This window comes from Herpailurus yagouaroundi, unplaced genomic scaffold, assembly GCF_014898765.1.
Source record: "Herpailurus yagouaroundi ecotype Mexico unplaced genomic scaffold, PumYag 159, whole genome shotgun sequence".
NCBI lineage: Eukaryota > Metazoa > Chordata > Mammalia > Carnivora > Felidae > Herpailurus > Herpailurus yagouaroundi.
In genome coordinates this window covers 26581926-26601179 of record NW_024412400.1, presented here as the reverse complement: position 1 = coordinate 26601179, position 19254 = coordinate 26581926, and the positions used below count along the sequence as shown (strand labels likewise).

Below are 19254 nucleotides of genomic sequence, written 5' to 3'. Positions count from 1 at the left end.
CCAAAAGACACTCCAGTTAAAAACTGGGCAAAAGACATGAACAGACATTTTTCTAAAGAAGACATACAGATGAAAAACACATGAAAAGATGCTCAACACCACTCATCATCAGGGAAATGCAAATCAAAACTACAATGAGAGGGGAGCCTGGGTGGCTTACTCAGTTAAGCATCTGACTCTTAATTTCAGCTCAGGTCATGATCGCACAGTTCATGAGATCAAACCCCACGTTGGGCTCCATGTTGACAGCACAGAGCCTGCCTGTCACTCTCTCTCTCCCTCTCTCTCTGGCCCTCCCCCATTCACATACAGGTGTGCTCTCTCAAAATAAATAAAATAAACTTTAAAAAAAACTACAACGAGGGGCAACTGGGTGGCTCATTCAGTTAAGTATCCGACTCTTGACTTCAGCTCAGGTGGTGATCTCACAGCTGGCCAAGTTCAAACCCCACAGTGCAGAGCCTGCTTGGGATTCTCTCTCTTTCCTCTCTCTCTGCCCCTCCCCCCCTCAAAATAAATAAATAAAAAAACAAGCAAACAAACTTTAAAAAACTACAATGTGATATCACCTCACACCTGTCAGAATGGCTAAAATCAACAACACAGGAAGCAACAGATATTGGCGAGGATACTGAGAAATGGGAACCTTGTTGTACTGTTGGTGGGCTTGCAAACTGGTGCAGCCACTCTGAAAAACAGTATGGAGGGTCCTCAAAAGTTAAAAATAGAACTACCCTACGATCCAGTAACTGAACTACTATTTACCCAAAGGCTACAAAATACAGATTTGAAGGGGTACATGTATCCTAATGTTTACAGCAGCATTATCAACAGTAGCCCAATTATGGAAAACCCAAATGTTCATTGACTGATGAATGGATAAAGATGTGGGGTGTGTGTGTGTGTGTATACACACACACATATATATACACATATATATACACATATATATATACACATATATATACACACACATATATACACACACATATATACACAAAATACATGTGTATATATGTATAGTGTGTATATATAGAGAGAGAGTGTATATACACAATATACATATATATAATGGAATATAATTCATATATATATATAATGGAATATAATTCAGCTATCAAAAAGAATGAAATCTTGCCATTTGCAATGACATGGATGGAGTTAGAGAGTATGATGCCAAGTGAAATAAGTCAGAGAAAGACATACCATATGATTTCACTCATATGGAATTTAACAAACAAACATAAAAAGGAAGAAAAAGAGAGGAAAACCAAGAAACAGATTTTTAACTACAGAGAACACACTGAGGGTTGCTGGAGGGGAGGTGGGTGAGGGGATGGGTTAAATGGGTGACGGGTATTAAGGAGGACACTTGTGATGAATACCGGGTATTCTACCTTAGTGTTGAATCATTAAATTCTACACCTGAAACTAATATTACACTGTATGTTAATTGGAATTTAAATAAAAACTTGGAAGAAAAAAATAAAGATAATTCACTTCTCTTAGTGACACTGTGGCTTTTGCCTTTAAAACCCTACCCTTGCCTTTAGTCTGGGAGACAAACAGAGGCTGCTTCTTCTAGATTATACTTCTAGAGCAGCACCATCCAGAACTTCCTGCAATAAGGGAAACGTTCTATCTTTGCACATAAATACCCAGTGTCTACTTAGTATTTGAAGTGTAGCTATTGCAAGTAAGAAAGTGATTTTTTGGTTTTATTTAATTTCAAATTAAAATTTTTGTTTAATGTTAATTTATTTTTGAGACAGAGGCAGAGCGCTAGCAGGGGAGGGGCAGAGAAAGAGAGAGACACAGAATCTGAAGCAGGCTCCAGGCTCTGAGCTGTCAGCACAAAGCCCAACATGGGGCTCGAACACACGAGCCTTTGAGCTGTGAGATCATGACCTGAGCTGAAGTTGGCTGCTTAAGCAACTGAGCCACCCAGGCGCCCCCAAATTATTTAAATTTAAGTAGCCAATTTGGCCAGTGGTTGTTCGGTGCACCTAGAAGTGAGTAAATCTTTGATGCTTTATCTCTGAGGTATTCTTTGTAACCTAACACTCAGAGTCTTCGGTTTTATTCTATCAGTAGGATATGGCATGGGGGGCAATGAGTGTTACCCAAGCAATTAGTGCTAGCCCCCCCAATTTTACATTTACATTATTTTCACCATGAGTATTAACTTTTGTCTTATTAGAAAGATCCAACAACAGCATTACTCAAACAGGTCCATAAAATCCAAGAATGAAGGGGAAAAAAGGGGGAGAGAAAGAAGTTTGTTGGACAGGTATGGGTCTGTCTCCTATATATCTTATCATGCAGTCCTATCTGCAGGGGGAAAAAAACACACAAAAAATAGACCTGTGTGCTTTGGAGAATACACTGACATTGAAAATATACCAAGAGCAGCCTTGTTCTGTGAAAAGAGAGGATACTCATTTAATTCTTCACAAGTAGGTGCAATAAGTGGTTGCCGGTGTTGTGGCAGAATTTAACTGAAGATGCAGGGACACAAAGGAGACTATGAAAATTTAATATCTCCCTGGGCCAGAATAGACTCTAAGTAGAGGTGAAACTTGAACTGCATAGTCAAAGGTGAGTAGATGTGGTATAGGTGGACACTGTAGAGAAGGGCAGGTGAGAGTGAGCACCTCCATGGCGGCTCGGGATAAATAACAGGGCATCAGGGGCAAATAGTGCAAAAGGCATCTGCAGGGGAGTGGCAGCCAATGAGGCCCCGGAGGACCACAGCAGGGGTGTGATCACAGAGGCATGTGTCCCTTACCCCGGCACGGAAACATTGTTTACTAAACGATGGGGAAATACAGAAGAAGAGAAACGGCATGGCCACATGTGCAGGAACATCAGAAAATGAACTTGGTGCTCAAACTGCAAGTGGAAGCAAGCCAAATTGGAAGAAATGAGACCAGATGGAGAACTCCACAGTTACACTTGAAGTGAAAGCCAAGCTGTGGGGAGGAAGATGCAGGAAAGAGAGATGGACCTCGGAGATGCCAAGGAGGAAGTCACACCAAGATCTGGTCACCAGCTGGAGGTGGGAGGTGAGGAGAGAATGAGAAGCGTGATGTTTGGGTTTTGACTTTCCATTCCTGGGCTGATGGTGGTGCATTCCAGTAAAGGAACAGAGGAGGAGAAGGAATGAATGGGAAAGACAAATCCAGCTCATTTAACTGAATTTGTTTGAGATGACTGAGGGCATGTGCCGTGGTGCAATGTGGAGGGTAGGTGAATACACTGGTCTGCAGCTCAAGAGAGTGAAGGTAGAAGATACGGATTTGGAGCACACAGGGGAGAGCCGAAGTCATGGCAGGAAAGCTCGCCCCAGAGCATGTGTGCAGAGTGCTCAGGGGGCTGACCGCAGCCCCTGGGGGAGAGTATTGCGGGTTCACCATGAAATTAACTAAGCCTAAGCTTCTGGGCCCTTCACCTGCATAATCCTCTTCTAAAGAAATACTCTTTGTACTGAATTGTTATAATTTTGTTTTCTTAAAGAGAGGCTTAAATGTAGGTGTTGTGTAAACATCAGGTTCCATAAAACCTAGACCCCCGCTGTGAGGATGGACCCGGGGGGGAGGAGCCTACAGGATAGACCAGTCGGGAGTGGAATACCAAGATAAGAATGCTATATCTGAAGCTAAGAGAGGATGAGGTTTGAAGAGGAGGCTAGTGGTTAACAGTCCCCAAGGAACCCAAGTCAGTGGGGCTTGAAAGAGCCCTTTGGTCTTTCTCGACAGTTTGGAACATGCTTGAAGACAAGGGCTTGCTGTCTTCTCTGAGTGGACGGCTGGAGGAGAAGGTGTGCGGCCAGGCATACGGGATGTCACAGGAAGTTGTCCCTGGCCACCTTTATTTCTTTTCAAAGCAAAAAAAAATCATAAAAATAAAATAAGGGCATCTGCTAGAGGAAGGGACGTGGCAGAAGGAGCTTGGGGAGGTGGTGAAGGTTTAGGGTGCCCTTGGAATGCATCAGGAGAGGAACTGACCAGAGCCACGTTACAGAGGGGTGGGAAATTTGGGGGGACTTCCGGCCTCAGTGTTTGGCTGCGAACGGGATCGGATTCGATAACCAGTAAGCTCTCCTCCATCTCTTTCACTTTGAACGTGAGGGATACGGAGCCTTAGAGCAGTTGTCACACTTGTTTGCTCAGTGGACACACTTGTTTGCTCAGTTTGCTAAGTGGGTAAGTTCCACACCCAGAGACCGTGACTGCATTGGTCTGGGCTGAGGTCTAGGCATTGACAGTGTTTGGATTCCAAAGTGGTTCTGGTGTACAGCCAAGACTTAAAATCATTGCTTTAGTAAGATTACCTGAGGATATTATATACTGAAAATATAATAACTGACAAGGTAAGTTCTTCTATGCTTAATGTTCAGCCTAAGGAGGTGAAATGTTGCTGTCTATGCCAGGAGTCCCAATTCCTAGATCTGTCTGGTTTTGTTATTTCCCTTTGGACATGTGTTTGCGTTAGAATCCAAGAGGTAGGACATACCATTGATATCTTAATAGCTAACTTGTATCCCTCTCTGTGGCAAACACATGCATTATCAAGTTTCATTCTTCAAATAATCCTATGAAGTAAAGATTCACATAATCCCCATTTTACAGATCAGAAAACTGAGCCACAGAAGGATGAAATAATTTTCCCATGGCCACCTACCTAGTAGCCCCAGATGGTAAGCCATCTGGGCACATTCAAAACTTCTAGACCATTATCTTTCATTTAACCTAAGTAGGGCTGACCCCACCACTCACTAGAAACCTCTTTCGGCTATCTTGTCCCTACCTTTTCAAAACTTCAGAGTCCCACCCCACCCCATATCTCTTTCCAATGTATTCACTGTTTTGCTTACCTTGCTGATTCCGTGGAATCATGGCATTTGCATTACTATCTGCTGTACTCAAAACTGATGCTATTTTTCTATTGTTTTAGATGGATCCAAAATGTTCCTTAAACTTGGTCAGTTTATATGTAGCCACTCATAGAGGAAGGAACCTTCTACTTTCCTTCAAGGTCAGGAGGATGTTCACCACTTCTGCAATAGATCATTGCTTCTGGCAATGAAGTAAACACTTCATAGGGTCTGTCTGATAATACTCCCTGAAAAAACTGCTGTTCAGCTCCACCTTTACAGTCAGAGGAAAGTTAGCTTTCATATGTTTTCTTCAATTAATTTCTTTGGTTGCGTACATGAATTTGCGCATTTGAAAGGAAAAAGTGTATTAAAAGCCAAAATTTGCATGTGAACACAGTGCACAGGAATTAAAAATAAAAACAACTGGGGCGCCTGGGTGGCGCAGTCGGTTAAGCGTCCGATTTCAGCCAGGTCACCATCTCGCGGTCCGTGAGTTCGAGCCCCGCGTCAGGCTCTGGGCTGATGGCTCGGAGCCTGGAGCCTGTTTCCGATTCTGTGTCTCCCTCTCTCTCTGCCCCTCCCCCGTTCATGCTCTGTCTCTCTCTGTCCCAAAAATAAATAAACGTTGAAAAAAAAATTAAAAAAAAAAATAAAAAATAAAAAATAAAAACAACCAAAGGAACAAAGAGTAGTTTGGTTGTTACCATAGGCAGTACCTGAATTTCTTTTTATCCCGGTTCGTTTCTGTTTTGCAGGCATTTCTTGTTAATTTCCTTCAGCATCATGTATATTCTTATAATTTTCTAGTGCTTCTTGCTGAGTTATAGATTTCACTGTGGCTTTTCTATTCTCTCGGAAAAAGTCTGTCATTTCAAGTGCTTCCAAATCGTCAGCAAAGCCAGATATGCCAACCTGGCCCTTGGGCAACCTACACAGAGACAATCCATCTCAAACTGCAAAACTGAACCGCAGGAACTGGAAGGTTCAGTTCCCAGTTGACACTGGCAGGCTCAATAAACTGTAGGTTTTGAGCATTTCCTGATGACTTCGGTATCCAATTAGCTATGTTCTCAGGTTTGGACAAATATCAAAATAATATGTTTAGCATTATTAATTTTGCCTCTGAGACATGGTATGAGGGGCTGGCAGGGTGTAGTAGAATGAGACTGTGTTATTTTTTGCTTTTATATACTGATGGGCCCTTTAAATTTTTTATATTTTCCCTATATTACTCTTAACATTAAAAAATAAGAAAACCCAAAACATTTCGTAGTTGTCAAACACAGGAGCATCCTTGCCCCTGTGGTTTGGGACAGGTCAAGGACTGGCATTGCCTGTGACCTTTCTTTAGGGACAGAGTCTCCTGCAAGGGACAGAGATGTGACACAACCTCAGCTCTGCCTTCAGCCTACCTCCTGGGAGACCTAAATGACTGCAGCAGAGTGTCCCCTCGGTTCAGGCCCCTGCATTTTCTAATGAGCTCTGGAGATGGGTACTGGTTTGCTCCACCTACAAAGAAAATAAAAAATTAAGTCAAGTCAAATCAAGCATAAAATAACATAAAACTTAAAAATAACATAAGCATTGGGGCGCCTGGGTAGCTCGTTCGACTTCAGCTCAGGTCATGATCTCACAGCTCGGGAGTTCAAGCCCCGCGTCTGGCTCTGTGCTGACAGCTCGGAGCCTGGAGCCAGCTTTGGATTCTGTGTCTCCCTCTCTCTCTGTCCCTAACCCACTCGCATTCTGTCTCAGTCTCTCTCAAAAATAAATAAACACTTAAAAAAATTTTTTTAAAAAAATAACAGAAGCATATAGTAAAATAAAGCATAAAAACAAAATGTTGTCCATTAAGACATAAAATTTTAAAGACAAAATAAAATCAAATATGCAGTAAAACAAAGTAAAAAGCATCAAAAATAAAAATAAAATCTAACAAAACAAAATCCCAAAAGTCCCTGACACAAAATGAAAAAACTATATATATAAAATAAATTCAAATAAAGCATAAAATAAATACTAAAATACAAGCAAAGAAAAACAAAAAAAACCCATAAAATTCATTCTATCCCATAAATAATATAAAATAAAATCGAACATAAAAGAATATACCAAAATATAAAATTAAACCTAACAAAATAAAACATACAAAAACAAAATGAAATTGGAACAGACTAGAAAAGTGATTCCCTCCGCCTGCTTCTCCCTCAGAGTCACTAAGCCACCAGCCATCTATTATAATTCTCTCCTGTACCTCCTACGAAGATAAGGAATCTGAAATTCAGAGTGTTTCGCTGACTTTCTAGGGTCACACAGCTCACTTGTGGTAAAGCCAGGACTAGCACCAATTCACTGATCTTTGTACTTCTAGAATCCAAGAGGCACAAATGCTGTCAGTACTTCTAAGATGTCCATTAGCTTCCCTTTATTCCTTCAGTGATGAAGGGGCAGGCATCCCTCAAGGCCCCAGTGGGATGTCATACCCCCTTATAAATGCAGAAGCGAACGTCGCCCTGTAAGGAGAGCAAGAAGGCCTGATGGGTCACAAGGAGGCACCCTGCACATGAGGTGTCTTAGACTGCACGTTGGTAGACAAAGCCCAACAGAAGCTCCTGGAAAGGTGATCGTGATAATACCCACACCCAACCCTAACGCTCTGCATTATCGTGCTAGGGACACAGGAACCGGCTGTCTATGAATTTGGTTCAACTAGTTCTGACTGGAGGTAGGGATACTAGGACAGGAGGCGGGCAAGAATCTGGGCCAGGACCCACTGGCACAGTGCCCCTTCATCTTCCCTGCTGGCTTCATCCACCCAGCCTGAGGTGGAAGACCCGGGACATCCGTCCTGTGTCCCCAGTTCCTGGAAAGTCTCTGAAGACCTCTGAAAATAAATGTCCTTTGCTCTTATTATCCAAGGTGTGGTCCATGGACCGGCAGCACTAGCATCGCTGTGAGCTTATTAAAAATGCAGAATGTCAGGCCTCAACCGAGACCGACTGAGTCAGAATCTACATTTTAACATGATCCCTGGGAGACAGATGTGCACGTTAAAATTCAAGAAGCACTGTTATATATGCCACTGGATTCTAGACTCTATTCCTGGATACAGAATAACAATAACTATGCCTTAAATTTGTACAACACTGGGCTTTCAAAGCCCCTCCACACCCATATTTGAATGTAGGCTTCACAAATAAGGAAGAGACTGTGATCCTCATTTGGGTAAATGAGAAAATCAAAAGGTTAAGCAGAAACCTGAGGCCTCTCGGCCACCAAGTGAGCCACCAAGCCAGCACCAGGCTTGGCACAGTGTCAGGGCAATGATAGCTCAGGGTTTTGAGGCACGCCTCAGCAAGGTGAAGGGTGCAATGGGTGCCTGCTCTCCCAGATGCCAGGCTCTGGTAAGTTCCTCTCCCCACCCCACCCAGAGCGTCCCCAGTGCTTACTTTTTAGGAGGTTCAGGAAGGCCCGGGTGAACCCCTGGGCATAGGCTACTTCTGGGCCTGAGACGCCCTCCAGGCGCAGCAGGTGCTGCTCAGAGGGGAGGCTGGCCACGTCAGTCAGCTCCGCCAGCTCGTGGGCCCCTACACCGGGGCCCAAGGCCAGCACAAACACAGTGATGCCCTTGCACTTGGCCTCCAGGGACAGAGTCCTTAGCTTCTCCCGGTCCCAGGCGCTGGTCTCGCTGGCCACGATGGGGAAGAGGACCTGCACCCGCCTGGGCAGAGGGGCTGCCAGGAGCACCTTCTTCAGAGTCCATTCCAGGGCGTGGCCCAGGGCGGGAGCTCCCCGTAGAGGGCCACCGGCGGCCTCGCGGAGGTGCCTCTGCATCTGCAGCCGGTGGCCGTAGGAGGTGAGGTGGAAGCCCTCCAGCACAGGGGGTTGCCCCGCACCTGGCCAGAAGCCTGGAGTTGTGTGCATCACCAGGGCCACGCGCGACCCATGGGGGGACGTGCTCGGCTGTGCGGCCACCTCCAGATCGCCGAGCATGGCGTCCACTAGACTCAGGGCGGCACGGTACACGTCAGCCCCAACGCCATAGGAGCTGTCCACCACGAATGCCACGTCCATGTCTACTGCCAGGGGTCCCGGCACGCTCGCCGTGCACTCTGGGGCTGGTCTGCACTTGTCTGGGGAGGAAGCGCCAAGAGAGGCTGGGGTTACCAGGCATCCCTTTCTTTTCCATGCAAACACATTTCCAGCCTCTTGGTAAGAATAGTTGCTGCTGAGCTCTACCAGCATTGTGTTAACAAGGCAAGCTGATGGGCCCTGTAAGTAAACGTGCCCATTTTTCAGAAGAAAGGATTCAGAAGATCTGATCCCACACTTAGAAGTTTTTTTAACCACTAGGCCACAGCATTCTAATCTCTAGGTTCACAGACACCTGCCTGGTTCAGTCCTGGCTCTCTTACTTGGATGAATTATCCAGCCTTCTTCCTGCCTGTTTTCCTTATTTGTCAGATGGAGATAATGATAATAATAACAGTACCTACCTTATGAGGTTGTTTGTGAAGTTTAAATTAAAAAAAAAAAAGAGTTAATAGATGTAAGTGCTCAGAACAATGCCTGGTGTATGTAAGAGTTCAAGCTCAATAAATACCAGCTAGGTTTAAGCTTCTACAGGAGAAGGAACTGAGGCCCCCAGAGGCCATGTGTCAAACGATTTGATGGGTGTGAAAGCAGCTCATCAACTGTAACATATTCTACAAATGGCGGTTACTGTATTTGACTCGACCGAGTTCTCAGAGCCAAATGTCCCATGGCAGTGTTTGGTCTAAGTGTGGATCAAGTAGAGGGAAAAATTAAATCTCCTTTCAATTTCACCTCACTCTGGCCCCAGATACTATGGGTGTGGATGAGAGCCCTTCACACTTGGGCATGCATAGGCTTTAGTACAAATTTCTCTCTGGCACAGATTAACATGGGGTGCAGGTACAGTGATGAAACCTGGAGACCCAGAGACACTGGATGGCTTGCCAATATCCCACCAGTGGTCAATGGAAGTTCCAGACTTAGAGCCCAGGACTCTTTTAATTTAATTTAATTTAAGTATTTTTTAGAGAGGGAGGAGGGGCAGAGGACGAGGGGGAGAGAAAACCCTAAGCGGGGCTCCATCTCACAACCGTGAGATCATGACCTGAGCCAAAATCAAGAGTCAGAAGCTGAACCAACTCAGTCACCCGTGTTCTCCTAGAACCCCGGACCCTTGTGTCTAGCTTCAGAGGTCTGCCTTATACACTAAGGGGTCACTAAGTAAGGAACACAAGCCCAGCCATCTACAGGAGCCTGCCAGCACAGGTAAGAGCAGATTAGGGATAAGACAATAGGGATGAGAGGGACTATGGGGCACTCACAGATGCCTGCCCCATCAACAGAGGTCAGGCACAACTCGGTTTGGGCTGACTGTGGCCACAAGGGAATGCGGTGTGTGTGTGATTCTCAAGATGATTCCTAAGAAAAAGTGATTCCCAGATTCTAAGACTCTGCACATATCAAGCAAATACACATCTGCAGAGCAGACCTGGCCTGTGGCCACCAGTTAATTCATCCCATTCTAAAAACATCAGTCCTATCAGAAATACTATCTGGGCTTACCATAACACAGAGTGCAGCGGGCCATGTGCTCCACATCCTGTGGACTCTCGGTCTCCCACACGAACACATGAAATCTGTTGGATCCATCCACCTAATCCAAACACATACACAAGGTTATCATTAGCTGAGTTAAATTTCCAGCCATGCTGTTCATGCTTTTCCCAATTCCGATGAGAAGGACATTAATATGATATTTTTAGAGAACATGTATAATTATATACATAATTAGAATTTGGTATTATCTATTACAGTCATTTATTGCCATTTAGTTCTCCAGTTCTAAACTGGATATGAGACTATCATTGCTGTGGGTACGTGCAGCTCTTCAGACTCCCAATGTGTGTAAAACTCAGTCAATGTCATGTCGTGTTGGAATGAAGATCAGGGAGTTGAAGGTTCGGTCATTTATAAATTCCATACATCTGGAGCTGCCCACAATATGCAAGATGCAGTGTGGTGGGAGTTACAAACACGAACAGGCACACCCTTCATGGTGGTGGTGGCCATATAGGTAATACAGCATTAAAATACAAAGAGGTAGATACCATAAGGGAGGCCTTTCTAGCATATTCCTGGTGTTTAGGGCTGGTACATGCCCAAGCCAGAAGCCAAGAGTGAGGAGCACTCAGGGAAGGCTTTGGGGGAAGGCAAATATGTTTATCTCTTTCCTTCAACCTTTCCAATTATGACTAATTTAATAACTGATATCAAATCTTAAAAGCAAAGTATTAATAAATCAAAATAGTGATAATGATAATAATAATAATAATAATAATAATAAATCATCCAGCAAAGTCTATGTGACAGCTGGTTATTAACAAACCATTCCCTCTTCTTCTTAAGGCCACAACTAGACTACATTTCCCACCCTACCTTGTAGCTATTTAAAAAAAATTTTTTTAATTAAAAAATTTTTTTGAATTTAAATTGAAGTTAGTTAACATATAGTATAATAATGATTTCAGGAATAGAATTTAGTGATTCATCACTTACATATAACACCCAGTGCTCATCCCAACAAGCACCCTCCTTACTGCCCATCACCCGTTTAGCCCATTCCCTACCCATCTCTCCTCCAGCAACCCTGTTTATTCTCTGTATTGAAGAGTTTCTTATGGTTTGTCTCCCTCTCTGTTTTTATCTTATATTTGCTTCCCTTCCCCTGTGATCATCTGTTTTGTTTCTTAAATTCTATATATGAGTGAAATCATATCATATTTGTCTTTCTCTGACTTATTTTGCTTAGTTAGCATAATACTCTCTAGTTCTATGCACATTGTTGCAAATGGCAAGATTTCATTCTTTTTTTTTTATTTAATTTTTTTTCAACGTTTATTTATTTTTGGGACAGAGAGAGACAGAGCATGAACGGGGGAGGGGCAGAGAGAGAGGGAGACACAGAATCAGAAACGGGCTCCAGGCTCTGAGCCATCAGCCCAGAGCCTGAAGCGGGGCTCGAACTCACGGACCATGAGATCGTGACCTGGCTGAAGTCGGACGCTTAACCAACTGCGCCACCCAGGCGCCCCAAGATTTCATTCTTTTTGGTTGCAGAATAATATTCCATTGTGTGTGTGTGTGTGTGTGTGTGTGTGTGTGTGTGTGTGTGTGTTTGTGTATACACACACCACATCTTCTTTACCCATTCATCAGTCAATGGACATTTGGGCTCTTTCCTATGATTCAGATGTTATTCCTTTCTAATGAGTCACTGAGTTCTCTAAATCTTGTGTTGTGATTTTTTTCCCTTTCTTTCCCTCTTTTTTTCCTGCTTCATCGTTCTCCATAATCTTATCTTCCATATGCTGATTTGCACTTTGCTTTGTCCATCCCTGCCATCAGGGCATCTATTCAAGGTTGTATCTCAGTTATAGCCTTTTTAATTTTGGCCTGACTAGAATTTCTTTCTTTTATCTTTGCAGAAAGGGATTCTCTGGTGTCTTCTATGCTGTTTTCAACCCCAGCTAGTATTCTTATAATCCTGGATTTAAATTCTAGTTCAGAAATTCTACTTATATCTGTGTTGATTAAATCTCTGGCCATCACTTCTTCCTGTTCTTTCTCTTGGGGTGAATGCCTTCATCTTGTCATTTTGGAGGAAGAAAAAATTAACCAAAAAAATTAAATAAAAAAATCAGAAACAAAACAAAAATATCAATTAAGAAAGCTAGATTCTAGGTATGTTTCAGCCTGCTGGTTGAAAGAAGCTTGATAGAGAAAAAAGGGAAAGGAAAGAGAAAGAAAAATAAAGGAAATTTTTAAAAATTAAAAAACTATATATGTAGTAAAATAAAGAAAATAAAATAGAATAAATTTTTTAAAATTGAAAATAAAATAAATCAAACAAAAAATAATTTGTTCTTTCTGTATCCAAGAAAGAGAAAGAAAACAATTTAAGCAAAAACAGAAGGAAAGAAACTGAATAAACAAACCAGTAAACAGAATGAAATTCAAATGTAGTTACATCCAGTTTCCCCTAGAACTGAAACTATGAACCACTCTATAATCCATACACTAAGCAGGTAGAGGGATTTGTGCTGGTCTTCTGGGGGATGTGCCTGGGGGGCTCAGTTGGGTGGGGTTTGGTGTAATGTCTCCATTCTCCACTAGGAGGCACTGCTTAGCTTACTGAGGTGGGTTCATGTGCATGCACACATGGGCGTACAGTAGATGTGAAAATGGCTTCACCCAGCTCCCTAGCCTCTGGTGCCGGAACTTCACACTCCCATGGACCCGCTGTGAAGCATCCCTCCCCTATCTCAGATGGGGTTATGTTTCAAAACCCCACACTTCAGAAACCCCTGAAGCTTGGACCCACACCAACTCTCTGGGGGAGGGTCTCAATGGCCGAGTGCCACCTTGCCCCAGAAAGTGCTCATGCAATTGCACAGTGGCAGAGATTCAGAGATTATGGCAAATCATAACACACAGCCAGTGCCAGGTTTCATTGTACTCTCGCATCTTTGTCCCAATACCAGCAAACGTGGCTGCTCTCTGGGGTCCATTGGGACCTTTGCCTGTGAGGAGGCTGTATGGTCTCTACCAAATGCACTCCAACCAGGAGAACCACTTTTCCTCTTGTGGCACACGGGCCCCTCAGGCCCCACTGCCTGCTCCTGGGGATTTGCCCTGCTTCCTCAACCAAACACTACCAGGCACTGAGCTTCAAACCTTCAGGCGCTGCTCTTCACTGTTTATATACTGGTACTATTGAAACTCTCTCTTTCTCTCCATCAATGATTTTGGGGAACAGATTTCTTGTTTAGTCACCTGCAAGTGTTTTCATTCTTTCTCTCTCTCCAGTTACTTTTGGGGGGAGTGTTTTTCTTGCACGATCCCAACGTGCCACACTCTCCCCCTTTCTCTTTCTCTCTCTGTCCTCTCTGTCTACAAAAACAGCTCCCTACCCTCTGTGGCTTTTCTCTCCCAATTCACCTCTCCACACCATGTACCTGCCAAGTTCTATGGCTCAAGTTATGCAGATTGTTGTGTTAATCCTCAGATCAATTTCACAGGTGTTCAAAATGGTTTGGTGATGATCTAACTGCATTTCAGGGATGAGAAAAGCTCAGGGTCTTCATGCTGCTCTGCCATCTTAACTCCTCCCCACCTTTCCTCGTAACTAATTGGACCACGACTAGGGTCTAGCCAATGTCTAGCAAGCAGATGGATGCCATTTCTAGTGCATGCACATCTGCCAGTCAAATGTAGATGGTCCAGAAAAAGGTTCTGAGGACCTTGGGTATGGTGGGGACATTCACAGGAGCCCAGGTGCTGAAATGGGTCCATAGCACAAAACGCTCCTGTCCTCCAATGCACATCAAAGGAATTGCATTATGCCAAAGGGTGGCATAAATATTACTTTACTATGATAAGCCACTGAGACTTGGGCATGAATGGTTCCACAATTAATCTTCTCTGACAGATGCAGATTATTTCCAGGACTTCTAACTCGTGATAAAATTAGGAATACTTTCAGATTATTTCTCTTCAGATGTGAGGTGGTTGTTAGGTTAGTCATATCCTTCCATTGTCTGCTCTCTGCCAAACCATGAAGGACAGTGGCCCACTGAGGAGAATCTCCTCCTCCTTCATCCCTGTGGCCAGGACCAAGCAGGCTCTGGACCCTGCTCTGGAATCAAGGGCCTAAGGTCTAGGGCTAACATCATGTTACTTTCGAAAATAATTTTCTGTAACGTGTACTCCTTATAGAGCTCTTCACTCTTTTTGTTTGGGACTGCAACGTATCCCAAACTTTATCTCTCAGAGTGAGCTTACTTGAAAGAAAATCCCATGTGGAGAAAGAAATATAAAGAGTTGGACTTTTGTTCGTGCTAATGTAACACACAAAAAAAAAAACCATGGAAACTTTACTAAGACTCTTGAGAAGAAAGGCAAAATGCATCTTCTCTTCTTCCTCACATGGTTATACCTTTTGCTGAATTAGAAATTCACATTAACCAAGATCAATGAAACAGCTACTACATAAAAGCCTTAACAAGCCATGTGGCGATACAAAACTGACATAATCACACCTTCAAAGAGCTTACAACCTAACAAGAAGGAGAGAAAAACAATTTTCAAGAAAGAGATCTATTGATATGTTTTAGGAATGTTCATTTCAAGAGCAAGGGATAGAGGGAGCCTGATGCAGATAGCAACATCTAGCACTTTGGGGAGAATGAGTAGGATACTTACTTAGCAAAGAAGCAGGCGAAAGTATTACAGTGTGGAGGAACACCATGTATGAAGGCCCAGAGTAGACAGTGGTTGCCTATAGAATTCTCCCCAGTGTTCCCACTCCCCAGAGATTAGAGAACACCCACCTCCAATGTGCAGCTACACAGCACATGTGAAACCCTGGAAGCCCCTCCCCTGACAGATGGAGGAAGCTGACATGAAGGAAAAGTGCAGCGTTGCCAAAATTCGACATTCTGATTTACTCCAAATGGTCATCAGATCTGAATACTGACCAAACCAAACAAATCATCAGGAATTAAAGAGAAGAGCGTAGGCACAGATATGACACATTGATGGCTTTACTGGAATCCACAAGAGACAATGTGAAATGCTTCTGAAAGCAGGACCCATAGCAGTGTTCCAGAAGCTGTGAGAGGTCCAAAATCATCCTAGGAGTATCAATTTTATGCAGAGTTGTGGGGAAATGCTAAGTTAGTGTATATTATTTTTAAACCACAGGAAACCTCGGTGAAGTGTATTACAAAATGCAGGATTTATGTGGAATTTTAAGATACTATGAAAAACTTCAAAGAAATTCAAACATCTCCCCAAGTTTGACCCATGGGAAGGGTCGTCTGCTATAGTTGGCTGTGTGACCTTGGACAAGCCTCTGGCCTCTGATTCCTCAGCAACAGAGTTTAGGATCTGAATGGATGCCATGGGATTTCTTTCTGTTTCAATACAGCCTGGTCTTCAGTTACAGTCTTCTGTATTTGCCTCATGTTCAGGACACTGTGTTACCTTTTCAACTCTGAGCAACTCAGAAGATATAACTATTCCATCTCTTGTACGCTTATTGGAAAATTACCAAATTCAACTGAATTGGAATAGTTACAAACTTACATCTTTTTAAAAACTTTTCTTAGGGAGAATAATTTTATGGTCACGCTTAAAATTTTTCCTGTTCTTAAAATAAAATTGTGGGAATAAGTACACAAAATCCAATGCAAGTCCACAGGGAAATATGATTCAGTACAGATCATCTGTATGTAGTTGTTATCAATGAAAAATTAATTACTTTGAATCTGGACTTGCCAGCATGGTCCTTGTCATTGATAAGGTGAATGAGACAATTCCTGGGAAAGCTTAAGCAGAGAAACAGTATAGGAGGGAATCCAGTAGAAAGAGAGGAGAAAATTGGCTCTATGATCCTTACTACAAACTCCCATCAGCACCAGAGTAGGAAATTTCAAATATAGAGTACCTTAAACACTAAGTGATATGCTTGGTGGGCGAAGCTTTACAGTGGTTTAAATTGACACCTTTGGTGATTCTCTCAACCAGCCTCCTGAATGCCCGGCTGTGGTCTGTTGGGATTAGTTGTGTACAAAAGACAGGAGTGTATGGAGGAGAGAAGACATGGCACATGGATTTGTATTAATGTCCTCTTTTGTTTCACAGACAGATATTTTTTTCAAAGGATCCAGACAACCTTCAAACCCTAGCCCCAATGTTAAAGAAGTATCCATGAGCCCTGAGCTGGAGAGATCCACAGGGTTTGATTCAAGTTTCAGCTGCTGTACTAAGCTGCCAGGGTCATGGGACAATGTTTCTAGAACTAAGCTGGGGGAGGCTCTTGGCTTGGAACGATGGGAGTAGAAGAGAAGGAACCAAGGGCTGGGAAGGAGGATTTGCTTTGGACAGATGGGGAGCTAACTTGACCCTAAGGAGGGAGAGCTGGAAACCATCTGGCTTCCAGTTGAGGCAAGGACTTGGGGAACAAGAAGGGGAAACTAGACAAATTAGGGAAGGAGACAGAAATAGGAAAAGAGAATCATCATGTAACCTGTGACAGACTCCAGGAGGTTGAGTCCAGCCCCAACTCCTCGCAGTCGGCATGGTCCCATCCCACCCCAAGACTGCTATGAAACAGCTGCCTTCTTCTGGACTCCCCAGGGGTTGGCATTAGATAGAATGGGGTGTCAGGTGGCAGAGTGGGACTTGGGAACCTGACAGATTGGAGTGCAAATTCCAGGATTATGCAGTTTAGAACATGTTGCTTTCAATCTTTTTTTAAACGTTTATTTTTGAGAGACAGAGATAGAGCACGAGTGGGGGAGGGGCAGAGATAGAGGGAGACAAGAATCCGAAGCAGGCTCCAGACACTGATTTGTCAGCACAGAGCCTGACATGGGGCTCGAACTCACAAACCATGAGATCATGACCTGAGCCAAAGTCGGACACTTAACAAACTGAGCCACCCAGGTGCCCCAGGAACAAGTCGCTTTACCATTGACCTTCCCTTACCTCATCTGGGAAATGTAGATTATCATTATTAACTTGTGTGATAGTTATGAAGATTAGGCCAACACTCCTCAAATTTAAATGCCCATGCAAACCATCTGCGGATCTTGTTAAAAATGCAGAACCTGGAAGTAAAGGAAGATGGCGGCGTAGGAGGACGCTGGGCTCACCGCGCATCCTGCTGATCACTTAGATTCCACCTACACCTGCCTAAATAACGCAGAAAACCACCAGAGGATTAGCAGAACGGAGTCGCCGGAGCCAAGCGCAGACGAGAGGCCCACGGAAGAGGGTAGGAAGGGCGGCGGCGAGGCGGTGCGGGCTCCACTGACTGGCGGGAGGGAGCCTGGGTGGAGGGGCGGCTCACCGGCCAAGCAGAGCCCCCGAGTCTGGCTGGCAAAAGCGGAGGGGCCTGACGGACTGTGTTCCGACAGCAAGCGCGACTTAGCGGCTGGGAGGTCATAAGTGAACAGCTCTGCTCGGGAAGCGGGAAGGCTGGAGGACAAAGGGAGGGAGAGCTGCTGAGCCCCCGGACGACAGAGCTCAGTTTGGTGGGGAACAAAGGCACTCGCCAGCGCCATCTCCCCCGCCCATCCCCCAGCCAAAATCCCAAAGGGAACCAGTTCCTGCCAGGGAACTTTCTCGCTCTGCGCAAACACCCAACTCTGTGCTTCTGCGGAGCCAAACCTCCGGCAGCGGATCTGACTCCCTCCCGCTGCCACAGGGCCCCTCCTGAAGTGGATCACCTAAGGAGAAGCGAGCTAAGCCTGCCCCTCCTGCCCCCGTGCACCTTGCCTACCCACCCCAGCTAAGACGCCAGATCCCCAGCATCACAAGCCTGGCAGTGTGCAAGTAGCCCAGACGGGCCACACCACCCCACAGTGAATCCCGCCCCTAGGAGAGGGGAAGAGAAGGCACACACCAGTCTGACTGTGGCCCCAGCGGTGGTCAGGGGGAAGACGCCAGGTCTGACTGTGACTCCGCCCACCAGCTCCAGTTATACACCACAGCACAGGGGAAGTGCCCTGCAGGTCCTCACCACGCCAGGGACTATCCAAAATGACCAAACGGAAGAATTCCCCTCAGAAGAATCTCCAGGAAATAACAACAGCTAATGAGCTGATCAAAAAGGATTTAAATAATATAACAGAAAGTGAATTTTGAATAATAGTCATAAAATTAATCGCTGGGCTTGAAAACAGTATAGAGGACAGCAGAGAATCTCTTGCTACAGAGATCAAGGGACTAAGGAACAGTCACAAGGAGCTAAAAAGCCCTTTAAACGAAATGCAAAACAAAATGGAAACGACGACAGCTCAGATTGAAGAGGCAGAGGAGAGAATAGGTGAACTAGAAGATAAAGTTATGGAAAAAGAGGAAGCTGAGAAAAAGAGAAAAAAAAATCCAGGAGTATGAGGGGAAAATTAGAGAACTAAGTGATACACTAAAAAGAAATAATATATGCATAATTGGTATCCCAGAGGAGGAAGAGAGAAAGGTGCTGAAGGGGTACTTGAAGAAATTATAGCTGAGAACTTCCCTGAACTGGGGAAGGAAAAAGGCATTGAAATCCAAGAGGCACAGAGAACTCCCTTCAGACGTAACTTGAATCGATCTTCTGCACGACATATAGTGAAACTGGCAAAATACAAGGATAAAGAGAAAATTCTGACAGCAGCAAGGGGTAAACGTGCCCTCACATATAAAGGGAGACCTATAAGACTTGTGACTGATCTCTCTTTTGAAACTTGGCAGGCCAGAAAGAATTGGCACGATATTTTCAGTGTGATAAACAG

General features: G+C 44.2%; 1 protein-coding gene across 3 annotated transcripts in view; it reads right to left on the bottom strand.

Moving 5' to 3' along the window:
• LOC121033657 (collagen alpha-4(VI) chain-like) overlaps nucleotides 1-19254 on the bottom strand; it is a 124533-nt gene that overhangs the window by 2179 nt on the left and 103100 nt on the right. The window contains exons 33-36 of one of the 3 annotated variants that reach the window (XM_040480162.1): nucleotides 10475-10565; nucleotides 8326-9009; nucleotides 6292-6388; nucleotides 5596-5807 (exon numbers count right to left, since the gene is read on the bottom strand). In XM_040480162.1, the coding sequence (XP_040336096.1) occupies nucleotides 5645-5807; nucleotides 6292-6388; nucleotides 8326-9009; nucleotides 10475-10565 (1035 nt within the window). In that variant the 3' untranslated portion in view covers nucleotides 5596-5644. The remainder of the gene's footprint in view (nucleotides 1-5595; nucleotides 5808-6291; nucleotides 6389-8325; nucleotides 9010-10474; nucleotides 10566-19254) is intronic. The other 2 variants (XM_040480163.1, XM_040480164.1) reach the window with 2 other exon arrangements.